Consider the following 18,946-nt stretch of genomic DNA (forward strand, 5'->3'; position numbering starts at 1 on the left):
TGCTCCGGGCTTGTAGTGGCTGGTAAAAGCCAGAGCGTCAACATTTCAATATTATTTGTTAACAGCCACAGCTGTGAACAAAGGCCTCACAGAGCCCGAGGTGATTTTAATCCCCCTCGGGCTCTGTGAGGACTTTGTTTTATTTATTAGAACATTCTGCCCTTTTGTGGCAGAATGTTCTAATAGCCTTCGAGCCCGCCGTAGCGGGCTCTACCAGCCATTAAATGCCCACTCCCTTGTTAAAAGGCCTTCAGCTCTGGCCTTTAACACTGGAACGGACCTTTAATGGCAGGTAGAGCCCGCTATGGTGGGCTCTAAGGCTGGGATAAATTACCAATATGATGACTAAAACACATTGTAGAGCCGCCATTTTGGAAAATGGTGGAAGGGTTGCTCTGCCGAGTTTTTTTTTTTTGGCTCTCTAAGACTACTTGACCCCCAAAACCTATGTTTTTACACCATAATGATGTATATAGGTCTCATGGTTCCTGAAATATTACATAATTTTAAAAAATGTCATCCAGAAAAATCAGCCCGGATTATCAATGTCTACCCAAGCTAAATTACTTCTCTAATAATCCAAAAACACAAATCAAAAATAAAAACCTCTGGACAACAATTTTGTTACAGAGGTATATCAAGTGGCCAGGACTAACTGGCTCTCTTTCTAGCACTAGGAAAATCACTCTTAACAGTTGTGCATCAGAATGAGAGAAGATGAATGTCTAATTTTCTCATGTCCATATTGTTTCTAATCTGTAAGTGCCTATTATGTCAGTATATTCACTGGCATTATGCTTGCACTAAAAGGATCTCTACATGTAACATTTATGAACTTAAACTCCAACTTTGACAGTGTCAATACGGCCAAGCTTTGTCCCGTATTTGTTTAGTGGGTTTTGAGAAAGACATTTTTGATTTCCTGAAGCATCTTTGTCCAAACCTGTTTGCCAGAGTCTGATATGGCGTGAATCGGGAATGGTCATCACCTGTATCAGCTGAAGGAGCTTGTAAAGACTGTGCTCTTGCTCCTTTTCTTGTCATATTGTACACCATTCCTCTCAAACACACAGCTTGTGAGCTACTGGTAGCTCTTCAGCTGTCTGTGAGTAGCTTACCTGTGTTCAGCTCAACCCGCTCAATCAATCAATAAATCAGGGATTTGTAAAGCGTGGCTGCTCACCAGTGAGGGTCTCGGGGGGGGGGGGGGAGAAGGTTGAGATGCTGAGGATCAGTCAAAGAGCCAGGTCGTGAGGTCCTTCCTGAACTGTGACAGGGTGGGGGACTGCCTGAGGTGGATGGGGAGGGTGTTCTAGGTCTTGGCGGCGATGTGGGAGAAGGATCTTCCTCCGGCTGTGGTTTTCTGGATGCTGGAAACGTTGACGAAGGCCTGGTCGGCGAAGCAGAGTTGTCTGGCGGGAGTGTAGAAGGAGAGTCTGTGGTTGAGCAACGCTGGTCTGGTGTCATGGAGGGCCTTGTAGGCGTGGGTCAGGAGCATGAAGGTGATTCTCTTGTCGATAGGTAGCCAGTGTAGGTCTCTCAGAAGGAATGAGGTGTGGCTCTGTCGTGGGGCATTCTTGATGAGACGGGCAGAGGCATTCTGGATGCGTTGTAGTCTTTTCTGGGTCTTGCCGGTGGTTCTGGCGTAGAGTGCTTTGCCGTCGTTGAGGGCCTGGGTGGCTCCTTCTGGCTTTGGTAGGGATCGACTTGTAGATTTTTCAAAGCATGCGCAGGGAGTTGAAACAGCCTAACGAGACTGCTCTTACCTGTCGGTCCATTGAGCGAGAGGAGTCTAAGATAACACCAAGGTTGCAGGTGTGGTCGGTGGGTGTGTTTCCAAGGGTGGTGTACCACCAGGAATTTTTCCAAGTGGAGGATGTTGAGCCGAGGATGAGGACTTCTGTTTTGGCTGAGTTCAGTTTGAGGCAACTGTCTTTAGTCCAGGTGTCAACTGCTTTCATTCCTTTGTGGAAATTGTTCTTGGCGATGGTCGGGTTGTTGGTGAGGGAGACTATCAGTTGGGTGTCGTCTGCGTAGGAAACAATGTTGAGTGCATGGCTTCTGACGATGGCGGCCAGTGGGATCATGTAGAGGTTGAAGAGGGTGGGACTTAGCGAGGATCCCTGGGGGACGCCGCAGCTGATCTTGGTGGCTTCCGAGAGAACCGGTGGGTGGGTGGATGCAGGTGGGGGGGGGGGGGGGGGGCGCGGGCGGACCTTCTGCCGGTGAGGAACGAGGGGAGCCATTGTAGTGCCGAGTCTCGGATGCCGGCATCGTGGAGACGGGTGGGTAGCGTGCCATTTGAGACTCTGTCAAAGGCAGCAGAAAGGTCCAGAAAGGGGAGCAGGGAGATGGGCCGGTAGTTCTTGAGGTCTGTCGGGTCAGCAGTGGGTTTCTTCAGTAGAGGGTTGACCTTGGCATGTTTTCAACTCTCTGAGAAAGTGGTGGTTTCGAAAGAGCGGTTGATGGTATGCCGGCGTTTGGGTGTGATGAAGTCGCTGGCTTTGTTGAAGATGTGGTGAGGGCAGGGGTCGGTGTGAGCTCCTGAGTGGATAGTTGCCATGATGTTGCGGGTCTCATTGTCTGTGATGTTCCAGCAGAGTAGGGCGGGGGGGCGTGGTAACGCCTCAGGCGACAGGCTGGTGGTGAGAGTAGTGGTGGGGAGGCCCTGGGTGGTGAAGCTGTCGTAAATGTCTGGGATCTTGCGGTGGAAGTAGTTGGCAAGGTTTTCAGAGTTCTTGCGACGATCTCAGTGGAGTTGGAGTTAGTGAACTCTTTGACAGTGAAAAGTTCCTTGCTGTTGTGAGTGTTTTTATTGATGCTTTGTTGCAGGGCGAGTTCTTCGGTGGTCCTAATGAGCTGGTGGTGATGTTTGATGGTGTTTTTGAAGGTTTCATGATTTACTGGGGTCTTGTCTCTGCGCCATTTCCTCTCTAGACGTCTGCAGACCTGCTTTGATCCTTTGATTGAGGGGGTTAACCAGTTTGCTTTCTTGGCTGTGCCTTTGTAGTAGGGTGTCTTGAGGGGGGGGAGGGAATTGGTGCTCTAAATTAGCAGCTTTGGCTTGCTTAAATACATGCCCACCAAAATTAACTGTGTGCGTTGGAGACAAAAATGTGTTTATTTTCAAAGTTCATAAGCTGAGGTTTGGAGAACAAAATGGATGAATTGGCTAAAGAAAATTTAAGCTGATATTTAAGTGATAAATCGCAGCAATGGATAGACTTATGTCTGTCAAAATTATCTTGGTGCTGGGGACATTATAGCTATGGTTGTTATGTACTACCCACGTAAAGGCATTAAAAATTGTAATTGTCTGAGATAGTGACTGTTACAGCACTAATGATATTAATTTTTCATAGTGTTTTTCATTGAACTTTAGTAGCTCTTACTGCAAAAAAAGGTAGGAGACTCCTGTTATACACTAATGGGTTGGAAAAACATCTGAAAGACCTAAACAGGATCCCACGCAAATAGGTAATCTGGATAAACCCCTCTTTCTCAATGCAGATGATGCTGTAATTGGGTCAAGAACAGCACTTTGATTAAACAAAGGTTATTGGATGAATAACTTTATGGATAGATTAGAGCCAAACACAAGTTGTACTGATGGTCATATTTTGACCATGGGACCTAAAAAGAAAAAATGAGATGTAGAGATTTTACTGCATAAATTAGAAGAAAATACTGCCTTCGTTTATCTTGATGTTACTTTTGATAGTTTAGGCTATTGAGCTGATTTGTTGTGCTTCCGGACACTTGAGTTCTTACAGATTTTACACACTCAAGAGTTTTTTTTTTTTTTTTTTTGTGGCAACCAAACTGGCCACAAATCAGTGGAGTGTATGAATCATAAATGCATTTCATGTTACAAATATAAGGTTAGTTACTGTTATAAAATTTACGTCTATCTTGACGTAGCTTCTCTGCAAGAAGTTGAAACCAATTATTGTAAGAAACCGGGGCTAGCACAAGGGACTCCCACTTTTACTCATCAGGCAGAGCCTATTGTAAAAATTTTTAGGTTATCTTAGAATAGCCCCTCTAGTACTTTTGTTTGGTACAGTCACCAGACTGATTTGCAAAACCATCAACGGCTTAATGTATTAATTTCTTGCTTTAGTTATATAAGAAAACTTTGTTTTGATCTGAGGAGGTCTAATAAGTTTACACACCCATGAGTTATACAGTCAAGGGATAAAGCATGGATTAAGGAAGAACTTGAACTGTTCTGGGTCAAATAGAGTATACCATAAATTTATAATCTCTAAGTTAGGTTTTACTTGTTTTAAAGACAGTTTTGAATGGAGCCCTATTTGACATGATTTTCCTCTTTCTGTGATCGTTGGCTATCAAAGTTCAGATTGGCCTCCTTACACTTCTTCGTGTCTTTTCCTAGAGGTTGGGCAAAATGTTAACAATATCAACTCTTGCCGTTTAAACCAAATAATCCACACTGCACTGCATTTGCTATTTTTCTGTACATTTTATAAATGTATTTGGGTAAAGCATTTGGTTTCTTTATTGAAATCATGCTCTGCACATTGCAAAAGAGCATTGTTTCTTACATTTACTAGAACATAATTTTGTTATACTGTGATTGCTTTTTAGCTGTTAATGAAACAGATATTATCTTGAGTTAAGGCTATTTGTAATTTTGGTATTTTGTCATGTAATTTGTTTAACGTTTTTGTTCTATGGCTATCCTTTATTTTTTTTTTATTTTTTTACTCAAATGAACATATTTCTGATTCTGTGCAAGGGAATGGAAAAACTAACATTTAATGGTGTCTGAAAAGAAGGCACTTATTTCAGAGTTGGTTGATTTTCTTTATTGAAGATAATCAGTAGATACAGCCTAGTGCAGAGCACCCCATCAGAAGATCACTTTAAATTGGTCCATAGAACACTACACCTTCATTTAAATGTTGATTGTCCTTTTGCAGTCCATCCATCCATCCATCCATCCATCCAACTTGACACAGACCGCTTCCGTTACATCAATTCTTCTCTTAAAAGGTTCCTGCTTGGTCATTACCCCTTCTGATACTCTAGAAAAATCACACTCTACCATCTCACTTTTCCCTATCAAAGTGGGCACACCAATATACCTGGAATCCTCTCACAGCAAAGCAAATGGCAATTTACCTGTCACTGAGTGTGACGTGTCCTGTTATTCCACAATATGTTCCTTATTACCTAGTTCCACTTCAGATCACTCCTCACCGACCGTGGCAGACAAGCATTCAACTCCCTAATGAACCTTTCAACCTGATCATCTTGTCTGGGATGATAAAAAGATGTTTTCAGATTGGGTAATTCTCAGCTTTTCAGAAAATTTTATATGGCACCAGACTCGGGTTGAGGACTGTTCTCTGTCACTACTTCTTAAGAAATTCCTTTTCTCATGAAGTGTTATCACTTCGTTCACCATCCTGATGTCTTGCCTTTTTGAAAATGAATCCACCAACAGTAGTGAACTTACCCATACCGTCTCTTAAACTAAAAGGCCCAAAAATGTCTAGGCCTACTTTTTTGTGGTCCCTCTGGATATTTGATGGGTACAACAGGCAACTCTTACTACCAAAGACTTATTGTTGTATGTGCAATTTGTGCACTTCCTCACAAATCTCGCTGGATTTTGATCAATATGAAATCAACATGGGTCTTTCTTTTCATGGCGGACATGCCACTTTGGCCCCTTTGGAGCAATTCTGCCCCATACGTCATGACAAGGTTTTGGAAACTCCACTTTTAATGCATGCCTCAAAGACAGTGTCACTTCACTCACTTTGTGGGCTCCAGGGAAAGCTCTATGACTCAAACCATGGATTGGAAAAATCCCCTCAGACTTCCTAAAGTAGTACTGAATACTTCCGGAAATTCTTTTTCATTCGTTCATGTCCCTTAAACCTGTCACTAAGGCTTTTCTGGATGATTTGGTTCTAGTGAAATATTCCAGAATCTTTTGTTCCATCCAAATAGCAATATTCCCTTTTGCACTATATGCATTCTTCCCTTAGTACAGATCCCCGCATGACTGATCATTGTCAAAACAACTTCTCTGTATCTTCACCCCATCAGGTATAATATCATTCTTTTTAACTTCACACCTCTAATCAGTCTCTATGTATGCCAATCAGTCTGTGTCCAAGGAGATATCTGACCGCATCCACAAATAGAGAGACAGCATTTAGGCAGATTGTATTTTTGTACAACACTCCGTATACTACAAAGGTTCACGTTGCCATGGTCCACAAGTTCCACTTCTCCTTCACATCCAAAACAAAATCATCTTCATTAGAGTCTTCTTCTGCCAGTTTTACCCTTCTGTTATCTTTTCTATCACCATCCAGCTTTCATACCTGTGAAATCATCTTGCTTTACTTGCTGGAAAATTTGCTCAGGAAGCAAGTTGTTTAACACTTTAATATTTAGCTTGAAGTTTTCTTCTTCAAGTTCTTTGTGAATATTCAAACAAAATAATTTGGATATTTTACTAGACCTAAGTCATGCAGAGCAAGTCTTGGTGACTGAAGTAATGAGGTGGACAAATATAAAACTGAATTTTTGGAAATATTCAGTGCTGCCTTAAGGAGAGATTTATCAATCGTATTATTTTGTGACAGGAGCTATACTTAGAGTTCACAAAGTGCTAAGAGTGCCTCTGTCTATCAGGGTGTTCTTTTTACCTGGGCACATAGTTTGAAAATTGAATATGGCAGTTAGTGACTTCCATGATGCATTTATGATGAGTGCCCTGTGATGAGACACCAATCAGGGCAGGGTCAGAAGGGGTGAGTGGAAGACTCTCTAGGTCTCTGCTCTGTATGGCAGATGGGCATTTAGGTGTTCGTACTTTACTGACATTCCCTAAATGCAGTTGTTTGGTTCCAGATAATTTAGTGAAACGTGGCCAGTGCCCAATACACATCACTCCACTTACAGCTGGTGTAGCACTGCTGTACTGGGGATAACATTTGTGAAGCAGCTGAATGGTAGCCTGTAAGTCTCCCATCAGTTGTCATATCATCATTGCCATAGTGTCAGTTGTTGAAATGTGGCATAAATAATGCTGGACTTCAGGGCTGGAGCGTACTTAATGCTGGTGCATACTGTAAACAGAGTTTTAATTTAGCAACTACATCAGTATATTCCTCCAGTATATAATTCCTGCATGACTTATGTGCTAAGATGTGGTCCACATCCACATCTTAGCACAAACGCCATGCAGGAGTTAAGCATATTGTGCAAACAAAGGTGTTCAATGTTCTTGAAAAATTCAATGTTCTAGCAGTGATTGAATGTCACTAGCAGCATCTTTAAAGGCCTGCACCTGTTTTGTGCAACGGATCTCTGTTTCTGTTGTTTTGAGGCCCAAAGGCTTTACAGAGAGGATTGCTAGTGTTAATTTGTCTTTATTTGTTAGTAACCCACCATGCTGTAACATAGGATTTAACTCTGCAACATCAGACTTGTTCAGTACGTCATTTTTACTGGCAATCAGGATGTCATCTAGAAACAGTGACTTGAGTGGCAGCAGTTGACAGCTTTTGAACTTCCGCCCGAAGTCTGTAATGTAAACTTGGCAGCCAGATGTCCCTTCACCAAAACTGTATACACCTTTCAGAAGAAATTTGTGACATGGTGCACAGACAAGCAGTTTGACACCCTTTCTGTGTCCCCCTCTTTGAGGTTCTGTTGTTTATCCTTTCTCTGGTCCAGAAGGGCTTTGCTATAGGCACTCTCAAAGGATATTCATCTGCTGTCTCTATGTTTTTGAGGTTGCCTGAACAACCTTAAGTCTCTTTTTGCTTCTAGGTTCTGTAAAGGCCTTACTCATGTTTCCTCCACTCCCATTCATTATGCCCCAATGGGACTTGAATTTGGTTCTGACATTCCTAATGTGTGCTCCTTTTGAGCCTCTCCACAATTGTCCTCTTGGGCTTCTCACTTTGAAGACAGCCTTTCATGTGGCTATTACATCTGCCAGCAGGGTAAGTGAGCTGCAGGTATTGTCGTCTAAGCTGCTCTACCTTTCCATCTACCCTGACAAAGTGATGCTTCGCACTAGAGCTTCCTTCTTTGTCAAAAGTGGTCACGCCCTTTCCTGTAGGTCACTCCATCACCTTACCTTCTTTTTTAGGCAGCCCCACACCCTTCTAAGGAAGAGGAGAGACTCCACTGCATGGACCCAGAAAGAGCGTTGGCATTCTACCTTGATCATACCAAAGACTTCCGGGTCAGTGATCAACTCTTAGTTGGTTATGTGGGTGCAAAGAAAGGTCGGGCAGTGTTGAAAAGATCTATCTGGATTAAAATCTGCTACCCACTGGCTGAGAAGCAACACGCTGAGGGTTTGCATGCTCATTCTACAAGAGCTGAAGCTGCGACCACTGCGTTTGCATGCAGAGTTCCTGTCTGCACACGTTTTAGTGCGATCGTAGTTCGGGGACCCACCTTTGGGAATGGTATTGCTTGGGTATTTATTCTAAGTTAAGACATCTGCAATTAGCTATCTCTCAGATGGACAAGTTACTTACCTACGTACTTAGTAGAGACAATATCTAGTTGCAGATTCCTTACCGACCCACCCATCCTCTCCACAAACTGATTTCTGGGGCCAGGAACTCCCCCTTAAGAGCCCTAGTTTTGATGCACCAGTAGTCAATTTTCTTTATGGTGCTGCACTTTTGAAGTAGAAAGTCGTGAAAAGAAACTGACGTCAGTGCGCTGAGTTGGCGCCTCTATATGACCCACAACGTCCTATCCAGCACAGACGTCAGACGCGAAGCTGATTGACGACACCTAAGAGCGAGCAGGGGTGCTGCTAGAGAAAAATTTGAGATACAGACTGACATCTGGGGGGGAAATTCTAAGGTAAGAAATCTGCATCTAGATATTGTCTCTACCAGATAAGGTGTTACCGAAGGTAAGTAACTTCTCCGTCACAATGGTAATATTGGCTGAGCAACTCATGTTTTTATTGAAATGTTTTTTATATTGTGTCTGCAGCGGTGTGAATCTACTATTTTATTTGTTCTGCTTTGAAACTGCCATTGTGTATACATCACCATAGGATGTGGTGGTTTAGGGTTATTTGCAATGCCTGGAGGTCTAATATTGGTAACTTTGTGATGATTTTTTTTTACCTTTGGATGCAAAAACCTTTTCTAATTGTATGATATTTGTACATGAGCGAACCTTTGCTTCTTTATGTAGGACCTCATTAATATCCTCTGGCTCAGTGTATGTTTGGTCTTCTCCATCCCTGGTCTACGCTGTATGAAGCATTTGTGGATGTGGCTATATAGTGTGGGTGTTTCAAAGGATGTGGGAATAGTTAGATATATCACTATTTCAATCTATGTGACTTATCGATCTTCTGATACATTTAGACAACAGCCCTTTCCGCACTTCATTCTATGCTATGTGAACTCATCTTTGACTGTAAATGAATTTACAATTCGTCCATTGTTTCTTGCATATGAGACACCTCACTATTGTGTGATAAACTTTTCATATGTTGTTGGTTGCAAAGCACCTGCTTCTACTTTTGTACACAATTCACTTTTATCGCCTTAGACTATGCTTGCTGTTAGTGCCAGTTCATTTTTTAAAAATATCTTAGGCATTGGACAAATGCCATAGTGCCTGGGTGACCTTTGGATCTTTGTTTCAAGGTTGGGTGGCAGTGTGTAATATTTCCATGAGTGCTATTCCCAGAGTTTCTGTAATAGAGTGCACATCCATTGATTGAGACTAGACCACCCAATCTAAGTAAACAGTCCTGAACAATCTCTTGTATTTTCTCCTGATCTGAGGGAAAATTACCTTTGGAGTTTCAAAAGGTAGTTGAAGTCTGCTCTGCTGACAATGGTGTGTGGCGCTTCAAGGCGACAAAGCAGTGCACAACTATGCTTGGTATGCTCTCTTTGTAGAGTGGGCTTACAAGCAACAGATTCACAATCCGCTTGCCCCATATATCACGAGACTTGATCTGGAGTACCAGCATGAGATTATCTAAAATCCAGTAGTTTGATTCTTGGCAAGTTAGCTGTCTCGACAGTCTCATTGAACTATAAGCTACAACTGTACAATAATGTGAAACAAAAAAGACACCACTTCCAGAATGAAGGCAAGCACTCTCAAATGTATCCTCCCTAGCATCCTCACCTGAAGCTATTTCAGACTCCCTTTACTGCAGTGTGTTGGGATGGCAGATGCCAGTGATGATACCTTGGCATGGTTCTGCCAATAATGAGACCCTGGCATGGTTATTCCAAAGAATACTTCATATGGGTTCACTCCTGTAGCTGGGTGCTTATTTCTGTTCATTTGTTGCAGAACATGCAGGAGTATCTCTTCCCATGAAGTTCTTTCTGAATTAAGCATGTTTTTCATTCCTCTCTTTTCTCCTGAATTAGGTCTACTTCCCCTGATCTCTGTGGTCAATAGGGGTGTGAAATGTATCTTCTATCCCCAGCATTTGACACAATATTTCAAGTTCTAGACTTGAAATGGGACCCGTTGTCTCCCGAAATGCAAAGGTGCAATCAGAACATGCAAAATATATCCTTTATTACTACTTTGCATGTTGTTAGTGCTGAACAGTTGACTGTAGGAAAAATCATTGACCACCTGGCCAAATTGTCTGTACCTCTTGCCTATCTTAGTTCTGGGTAAGACTGTCAGTATACATTACCTGTCATGGTCCCTCTGCTGATATTCACTTTTGTAGGGCAACCATCCCCTTGTGTTTGATCTTAACTTAAGAAAAGCTTCAAGTGTAAATATGACTGTAATTAGCTTTTTCGCATGAGGTTGAGTAACATGTCTTTACCTTTTTTTTTTTCTTCCTTTGGGCAACTATAGTTTCCATGACACATGTAAGATCATTTTCACCAATTAATACCGAAAATGCATTCCTAAGTTAATCTGCTTGTATGACCACATTTTGATCCTCTCCCTAGGTAATCTGTATTGTTTGGCTTGCCACTGCATTTACTATTGGAGAACAATCTCTCGGATGTCCTCTGTATACTGTATGTCCTTCCCTTGGAGGTTTGTGATTTAGGCATCTTTGTTCTGCTGTTCTCAGTTTCACAAGGGGAATCCAGAGAAAGTCACACGAGAGACCAGGATTGATGCATGTTTTTCCCTTCTGGAGATAGTGGAAATGTACCCAGAGACTTCATGGCACTGAAGTTTTAATGATGCACATTTATCACCTTTCCAATGTGGACATAACCTAAAATTCCATTGTTGCAGTGCTGAGAACAATCGCAATCAACATTTCCTGAATTTGAGGTGGATGTCCTTAGTGGATAGTCCTGGGTGGTGTGTGATAAATAGGTAGAGTTTAGAACTCCAAAAGCTTCTTCTCTTAATCTGTATTTTTTGAAATAGCATATCTGAAGCATTTGGCTCTGTCAGTGCTTAATTTGAAACCAGTATCAAATAAGATCCTCGTAAATCCTGAACCAGTTCCGTGGCTTTCTTTTTGCTTTGTACTCAGAGCCCTGAATTTATTGTATGGTTGCAGCAATTAATTTATGGCAAAGGACTAGTCTTAGGTACTCTTTAGGTGCTGTTTGGAGTAAGAGTAAATTGTCATTTGTGCAGCTGAATTCTGTAGATGGTAGAGACTGGGTAGATGGGGTTGTTGTGCTACCAAACCTCCATCTACTGTGAGTCATGTGAACAAGGAGGGACCTCTTGGTTTCTGGCTGTGGAACTTCAGTTTTCTCTAATGCCAGAAACCCATATCTTGATGGCCGATCCTCCATGGGAGCAATGTTTCAATGCGTCTGAAGGTCTACATTATTTAGTGTCGGTCTTCTAGCACATATTTACATGATCAGGATCAGCAGGTGAGACTTGAGATACACAGGAAGGAAAAAAGGATCAGTAGGCTGAAGGTCACAGTATATCTTTCCTGTACTCTGGTGCAGCTCCCACCTTTTCTGTGCAGTTCCTGTACTCCTTGATGCGGGTCCACCACCCGTTTTTTTACCTGCTTTCACTTACGCTCATCCATGTACTTGACACATTGCTGGTCCATGCCACACCCCTCCGGGGGCTATCCAATTTTGTTTTCAGGAACCGCTCTCTCTTATTGTGGTGACCATGACAACTTCTCTGAATAGCAAAGCATCATCATGCAACAAAGCCTGTTAATCAAAATAGTTAGAGATTTATGGGAAGAAGATATTCAAGTTGATGTTTTTTCCCTAAGGTATGCTAGTGCCATCATTGCCAGATAAAATTGCTGTCTTTACCAAAAGTCTGGCTGCTATAGCCAGCAAGAAGAAAATTCCAGTCTGTATGCAATGCTGTTTATAGCACAGGTCCTTGGGCCTGAATTGAAAGACTCAAGAGAAAGTCATTTACTTCCCTTATGACAGCAAGAACTTATTTGATCCACAACAGAGGAGGTACTGCAACAGTAGAGATTAGACAGTCGCATACCAAATGGCAATGCCTACAAACAATAGCAGCCATACTCGTTTCCATTCATTGAAGGCTTTCCGGTGTTACAAGGCTAGAAGTCTTCAAGTCTCATCACTTGCCTTTTAAATAGTGACTTTAGGGATGAGTTTATAGTCGTCAAAGCCTTTTTATTCAGCCCACCTAATAAACTTTTGCAATGGGTAGAGATGGGCTCCTCTATATTAGAGCTTTTCAAATCAGCCTCTGCATGTGCCAGGAGTACAACTCACACTATTGCCTTGCAAGAAAAAAGGTTGGGCTCCACCCCTACCTGAATCTTTACCGTTTGAATCAGTGCCTCCACTGGAAAACGTTCTAGATGCTAAGTGTGCTGTTGTGTTTTGTACCTGTAAAGTATGGCATCTAGAGGGGTTTATAAGAACTTTAGGTCACTAATTTTTATGTGACTTTCCTGAAGGTGCACACACTCTATCTACTGTTAACAGTGGGTTGTACAGAATTCTACTGTTTGATATCAGTGCAGCACCTTTAGTCTTCACCAAGATCATAGCCTATGTCACGGAGACTGATACTTAGAAGGCTCTCTGATTTGAGCAGGCTCTAGTGAGCGTTCAGGGGTCTGGATTTCCCAGACATATGAGGTTCTTTTTGAGTCACTAAAGCCAAAACCCTGCTAGCCAATTCCAGGACAATTTGGTCACTAGATTACCAAAGACCTTGTCTAGTCCTGAGATGGTTACAACTACCAGTCAAGCAGTGGATAACATCTTCATCAAAGTGGTGTTTATATCTCAGTGATTCCAGAGGCTTGTATTAGCAGCAAGCTTCCTGCATCTAGGTGTTAAGCTATGCTAGTCGCACCAGTAAGCCATAGATTTGTATCTGATAGAATATTGATTGAGATCGGCTCTTTCAATCACTGTGGGAAAGTAGCCTCTTTCTAGCATGGTTACACCCACTCTTTGGCCTGTTTATCAGTGTGTTAGACTGTGTTCACTGGGATCCTGCTAACCAAGACCCAAGTGATTATGCTCTCTCCTTTAAACTTAGTTGCTGGAACCTTTTTTCACCTAACATTTGGTATACTGGTGCCCCCATGTTACTCCCTAGTATGTGGTACCTAGGTACCCAGGGCATTGGGGTACCAGGGGATCCCTATGGGCTGCAGCATGTATAATGCCACCTATAGGAAGCCAGAGCAAATTGTCCTGAAGACCTGCCATTGCAGCATGTGTGGCCACCAGGTCACTGCACCAGGTCACTGTCACCCCTATGGTAGGCCCTCCTAGGCAAGAGGGCAGGGTGCAAGTACCTCTGTGCGAGGGCACCGCTGCATGAGCAGAGGTGCCCCCACAAACTCCGTCTCCATTCGCCTGGACTTGGTGAGTGTGAGGAAGCCATTTTATACTGTGTAGAGCTTCTCCTGAGGGTCCCTGTGTTCTGCCATCATGTTTCCAAGGTTGACAGGGAACTCTGGGAGCATCTGAATGGCCAGTCTAGGCAGGTGATGTCTGAACCCCCTCAAGATAGGTGCTTACCTTGCTAGGTGACCAGTCCCCCTTTCTGGGCTATTTAGGGTCTTCCTCTGGGGTGGGTCCTCAGATTTGGCTTGCAAGACTCCAGCAGGATTCCTCTGCAACCTCCACTTCGACTTCTGGCCACTGGAACTGCGACTGGACCCTCTGGGAACCGACAACACTGCAATCCATGAAGAAGACTCTTCTGCAACTTTGTTTCCACAGCTCCTGCCTGCTTTGCAAAATTTCCCCAGCTGTGGATCCCCAGAAGAAAGCAACTCTTCAGCCTGCACAAGAAGAAGAAGGCATCTCCCTTGGAATGAAGGAGTCACTCCCCTGCATCCGCAGGCACCTGCTCCATCGACGACCGGCTGTGTGGATCTCCTCTCATCCTGAACTGCATGGATCCTGCATCACAGGCTATCCCTCTTGGTCCTCTCTGCTAGCTTTCCAACTTTGGTGGAGGTAGTGCTTTGCCTTCCCATGCAGGACAGTACCCCCATGCACTGGCTGTATCACTTGCAGCTGCCAAGGCTTGTTTGCATCTCCTCCGGGGGATCTTCAGGTGACGTGTAGCTCCAGCACTCCTCCCTGCGACACTCAGCCCTCTGCGTGGTTCTCTGGCGGCGTGAGATCCCTTTCTGTAGTGCCACAAGAGCTCCTCCTGTCACTCCTGTGTCCCCGTCCTGTGGGACCCCTGTGGGTGCTACCTCTGCTCCTATGGACTCTGCGACATTGAGGTTCCCCTGTGACTCCCTCTCCTGGGTTGAGTCCTCCTGGGCCTTGCTGGTCCCCGGCAACGTAACTTTTCTACTAACCGCAAACTTGCCTTTGCCAAGCCTTGTTGGTGGAACCTGTCTGCAGTCTTCACTCCGATGTGGGACATCATCTGCATCCATCAGGAACTCATCTCTGGCTCCAGGGCTGCAGTGCTGACCAGTTCTTCCTCACCGTCGACCAACTCCTGGAAGTACAACTGGGGGGGGGTAGTAGCTCCTACTACTCCTGGACTCCACTGACACGTCTGGAATTGGTCCCCTCTCTCCACAGGTGGTCTTCTTTAGGAATCCACTGCTGGTTCCTTGCAGTCTTGTCTGGGTGTCTTCTTTTCTTCTTTGTCCTCCTTTTGGGTGGTTTGGGGAAAATCCAGTGATTTTCTCCTGCTTTCCTGGTTGCTGGGGGGTACTCTTACTTTCCTCTTCGGTTTTCTAGTACTTCCAGTTCCCCTCTACATATTCCACTTACCTAGGTGGGAGTCCTGTGTTCGCATTCCATTTTTTTTTTTTACTATATGGTTTGAGCTCCCCCTAGGGCCACTTCTGGTTATTGATATTTGCACTGTTTTCTAACCTTTTCTATGCCTATTTCTGGCTGCTAGTGTATATATTCAGTGCATTACATACCTATTGGAGGGTTGCCCTTCTAATCTTTTGTGGTATTGTGTTCCAAAAATAAAGTACCTTTATTTTTGTACAACTGAGTGTTTTCTTTCATGTGTGTAAGTGATATGTGACTAAAGTGGTATTGCATGAGCTTTGCATGTCTCCTAGATAAGCCTTGGCTTCTCATCCAGTGCTACCTCTAGAGAGCCTGTCTTCTAGACACGGCCTGCGCTGCACTAAGAGGGGATACCTGGACCTGGTATAAGGTGCAAGTACCTTCGGTACCCACCACACCTACCAACTCAGCTTCTTACAATCGCATTCAAAACTCATCTTGTTCTGCTCATCACTAGTTTCACCTTGAAATTGGTATGGGCACTTCCCCTAGCTTTTGGTTGGGTGCTCTTCTCACATCCTTATCTCCTAGTCGTCCCTGGCCCATTTTGGTGAACTTGTCATCAGTGTAAAAATCCGATGTGACCCTGCACACAATCATGTTGGAGCTGAAGGCTGTACTTGTAACTTTGAAGGCCTTTTAACTTAGGCTAACTTTCGTCTCTCCAGAACTGAAGGTCTTTTTATCAGTGTTTAATATCAGGGTGGTAAGGATCTTCGTAGACAAACATCACAGCCTACTTTCCTTATCCGAAACAGGTGAACGCCCATTCCCCACTTTTGCATAGATTGAACAAATGGCTATGGTTCTGCCTCTGAATATTAGCAAGGAACATCATTGCTCTCATATTTTCATTCTGTGATGAAATGAAGTTTTTCTTCCATCTGACTCAGACAGAAATGCAGACGAACATGTGGATGAGAGTGGGGGTTGTCCATGCAACAGGCCTCAGGAATATTCTTCCATAGGCTTACTTTTAAATTAAAGTGAACTGGCAGAATGCACAAGAATAAAGTTGGCTATGTTAGACAAACACATGTGTACACAATACTGACGCACGACCTTTGTGTATTATCAAACACCTGTAAAAGCAGTTTACAGTCATCCTACTTGGTGACGTTGATGCTTATAAGCTGACAGTGGGAAAGTTATGAAGGCACTGCACAGATAACTTTATCATTTTTCAGTAGGTAATACACGTGGAGGCTGAAAATGCAGACCAAAGCCATCCTGTTGCCATACCCACTTACATTTCCCTGTCTCTGGTATTAGCTCTGGTATTAGCTGATGAAGTCTCTCTTCAACCTCTCCCTTAAATATAAATATGTCTGGCTGCTGCAGGTGCTGTTATTTAATTTACGTTTTAAAAAGTAGATCTTTGAAAATTATGTAAAACGTTTTCCAAACTTAGTTTTTTTAAGGGCACTGGAAAATACATTCTCTCTAGTACTAGGCTTAGTTACTTATAATTTCGCCGTTCAAATACTAGTGTAGTCTTGAAATGCACAGCATTCGTTGCCTGCTGCTCTTAGCTGAAAAAAAGAGCATTCAGTGACTGAACAACCGCTCATGACATTGGGCTAATAAGTAGAGCTTTTTAAAAGAACTTGCTGTTGATCCTCTGTTGGTAGTCGTTGTAAGCATGTTACTTGCATTAGAAGAATGAAGATAGCACTATTGCATTGGGTTTAGAAGCGGATTTATATTAGGCCAAGTATGGTTTTAAATTTAGTAGGAAAGTGTTTATGCTGTAAAATAGCTTTTGTAGTGATCGCTAAGTTGGAGTGTTTGGTCGTGGAGGAATGTATTGTACTACCTTCGGGGCATTATGTCCTTGCTTCAGGCAAGTATTGGCTTCTTTAGATGCCACACCATATGCTGTGGTGTTCTTCTGCTATGCTTTCATGGTTAGAACAATGGTACTAGTTAATTGAATCACAGACGTTGTGCATTCTGGTGAAATCCCTTGTGTTTTTTAAACCCATCTATATTTTTTACTCAATAGGAAATGAAGATTTGTTCAGCAATTATCAACCTTTTCCATTTGATCCCAGCTGCACCGCAGACTCTCGTTAAACCTTTGCTGGAGGTGGTAATGAAAACAGAACGGGCCATGTTGATTGAGGTAATGTTCGTTGATTTGTGGTCCTAGACCCACCCCTTTTTTTTTTTTTTAAATAATGAAGTTATTATGTGTCTGACTACATGACCCCTTTATTCTTAATTTGGGAGCCGTTTTAAATAAGTAGTTGTGTACAGCAAGAGCTGGTTTTTAGTAGCCTTTCACCTTGTTTCTTGCTTGGCATCTCTTGCTGTGTTACCAATAATCATGAATGTTTTTTTCAGGCTGGAAGTCCCTTCCGAGAGCCCTTGATAAAGTTCCTCACACGTCACCCGTCCCAGACTGTTGAGCTGTTCATGATGGAAGCAACATTAAATGATCCTCAGTGGAGTCGTATGTTCATGGTAATAATGCAAATAAAATCACAGCTTAAAGCAAAATATTACATTTAGATGCTTTCTGACAGTTTGGGGGGAAGGATGAGTTTGACTGTCAGGAATTTGTAGGTTTGCATCATGCATCTCACCTAGTGTCAAGATGTACGTCACTATGCCATGTAGTGGCTGGGTCTGGAAACTTAAAAAGTAAAACTTCTTTCTTGTGGATGTCAACCTTAGGCAGGTGGCAATGCGCAGTGATGCCAAGCATAAGCCCTCAGGTCCCAATTATTTTGTTGAAATATTCAGATTGCTTTTTTCTGCATTTGTTTGGAAATAGGAGAGAAACACCATGTCAGAAAAACCATAGAAGCAACTTTAAAAGATGACAAGGAAAAGTGGTTAGTTATTTTAGTACAAGCAAATGTTTAGCACTTCTTCTGATAATCTTAACTGCTCGCCCACACTACCACAAAAGAGAACGTTTGTATTATCTACTTTTGCCTCTGTAAACCAATTGGAGATCCACTGGACTTTTTGCATGGTGTACTTTTTAGTGCACCATATAAAGAGGCCGCTTTCTACAAAAAGTCTGGCAATAATCAGGCGCGGAGGTGTTCCAGGTATTGGCCGTGGCCTTAGTTATCTGTGTGCCACGACAAAGGTATTGGTGTAAGAATTTCTGCCAAATAATTCCACTAAGAGTTTCTCGACAAATAAATCCATGCAGACAGTATTGGTGGGCTCCGCTAGGCCAGTGATCCGTAGGCTATTGTGGCTGGACCTCACCTTCAGATTTTCATTTTGCCATGGGTTCTGCAACACATCAAAAGTGAGCTGGCTCTGTTTAGGGTCCCTGCACCCATTGTGACCGCCTAATAACCGTGCTCCTGTGTATCGACGGGAAACAAGTTAGAACGAGAGGACCAAGCTTTGAGAGTACAGCGTTGGTCAAGAACTTGACAAGTTGAAAGCATGGGGGCCAGGTAAGTCACATTGGAAGGAGAATGCTATAGATCCCCAGTAGGTGTAGCAAAATGCCGGAGAATCCAGTTCCGCAGGGCTTGAGGGGCAGTTAAGGAGTGTTCCACGCAATTCCCTTAATTTTTGCATGAAGGCAGAAATGCATAGGATAGCAGTCTCAGGGGAGAAACTGGCACAAGTATGTAGCCATATAGAATGCAGCATTGGGGGACTGTCAGTTCACTTCAGGCCTCAGGCAAACGGGAAGGTCAACAGAGACAATGGGGGGAGTGGTA

At 43.2% G+C, this 18,946-nt stretch overlaps 1 protein-coding gene across 3 annotated transcripts in view; it reads left to right on the forward strand.

Moving 5' to 3' along the window:
• The window catches only part of TRRAP (transformation/transcription domain associated protein), a 1,102,174-nt gene that overhangs the window by 478,873 nt on the left and 604,355 nt on the right, over positions 1 to 18,946 (forward strand). For all 3 annotated transcript variants that reach the window (XM_069209830.1, XM_069209829.1, XM_069209828.1), the window contains 2 exons: positions 17,254 to 17,373; positions 17,595 to 17,714. In XM_069209830.1, coding sequence (XP_069065931.1) covers positions 17,254 to 17,373; positions 17,595 to 17,714 — 240 coding nt within the window. The remainder of the gene's footprint in view (positions 1 to 17,253; positions 17,374 to 17,594; positions 17,715 to 18,946) is intronic.

Source organism: Pleurodeles waltl, chromosome 10 (genome assembly GCF_031143425.1).
Source record: "Pleurodeles waltl isolate 20211129_DDA chromosome 10, aPleWal1.hap1.20221129, whole genome shotgun sequence".
Taxonomy (NCBI): Eukaryota; Metazoa; Chordata; class Amphibia; order Caudata; family Salamandridae; genus Pleurodeles; species Pleurodeles waltl.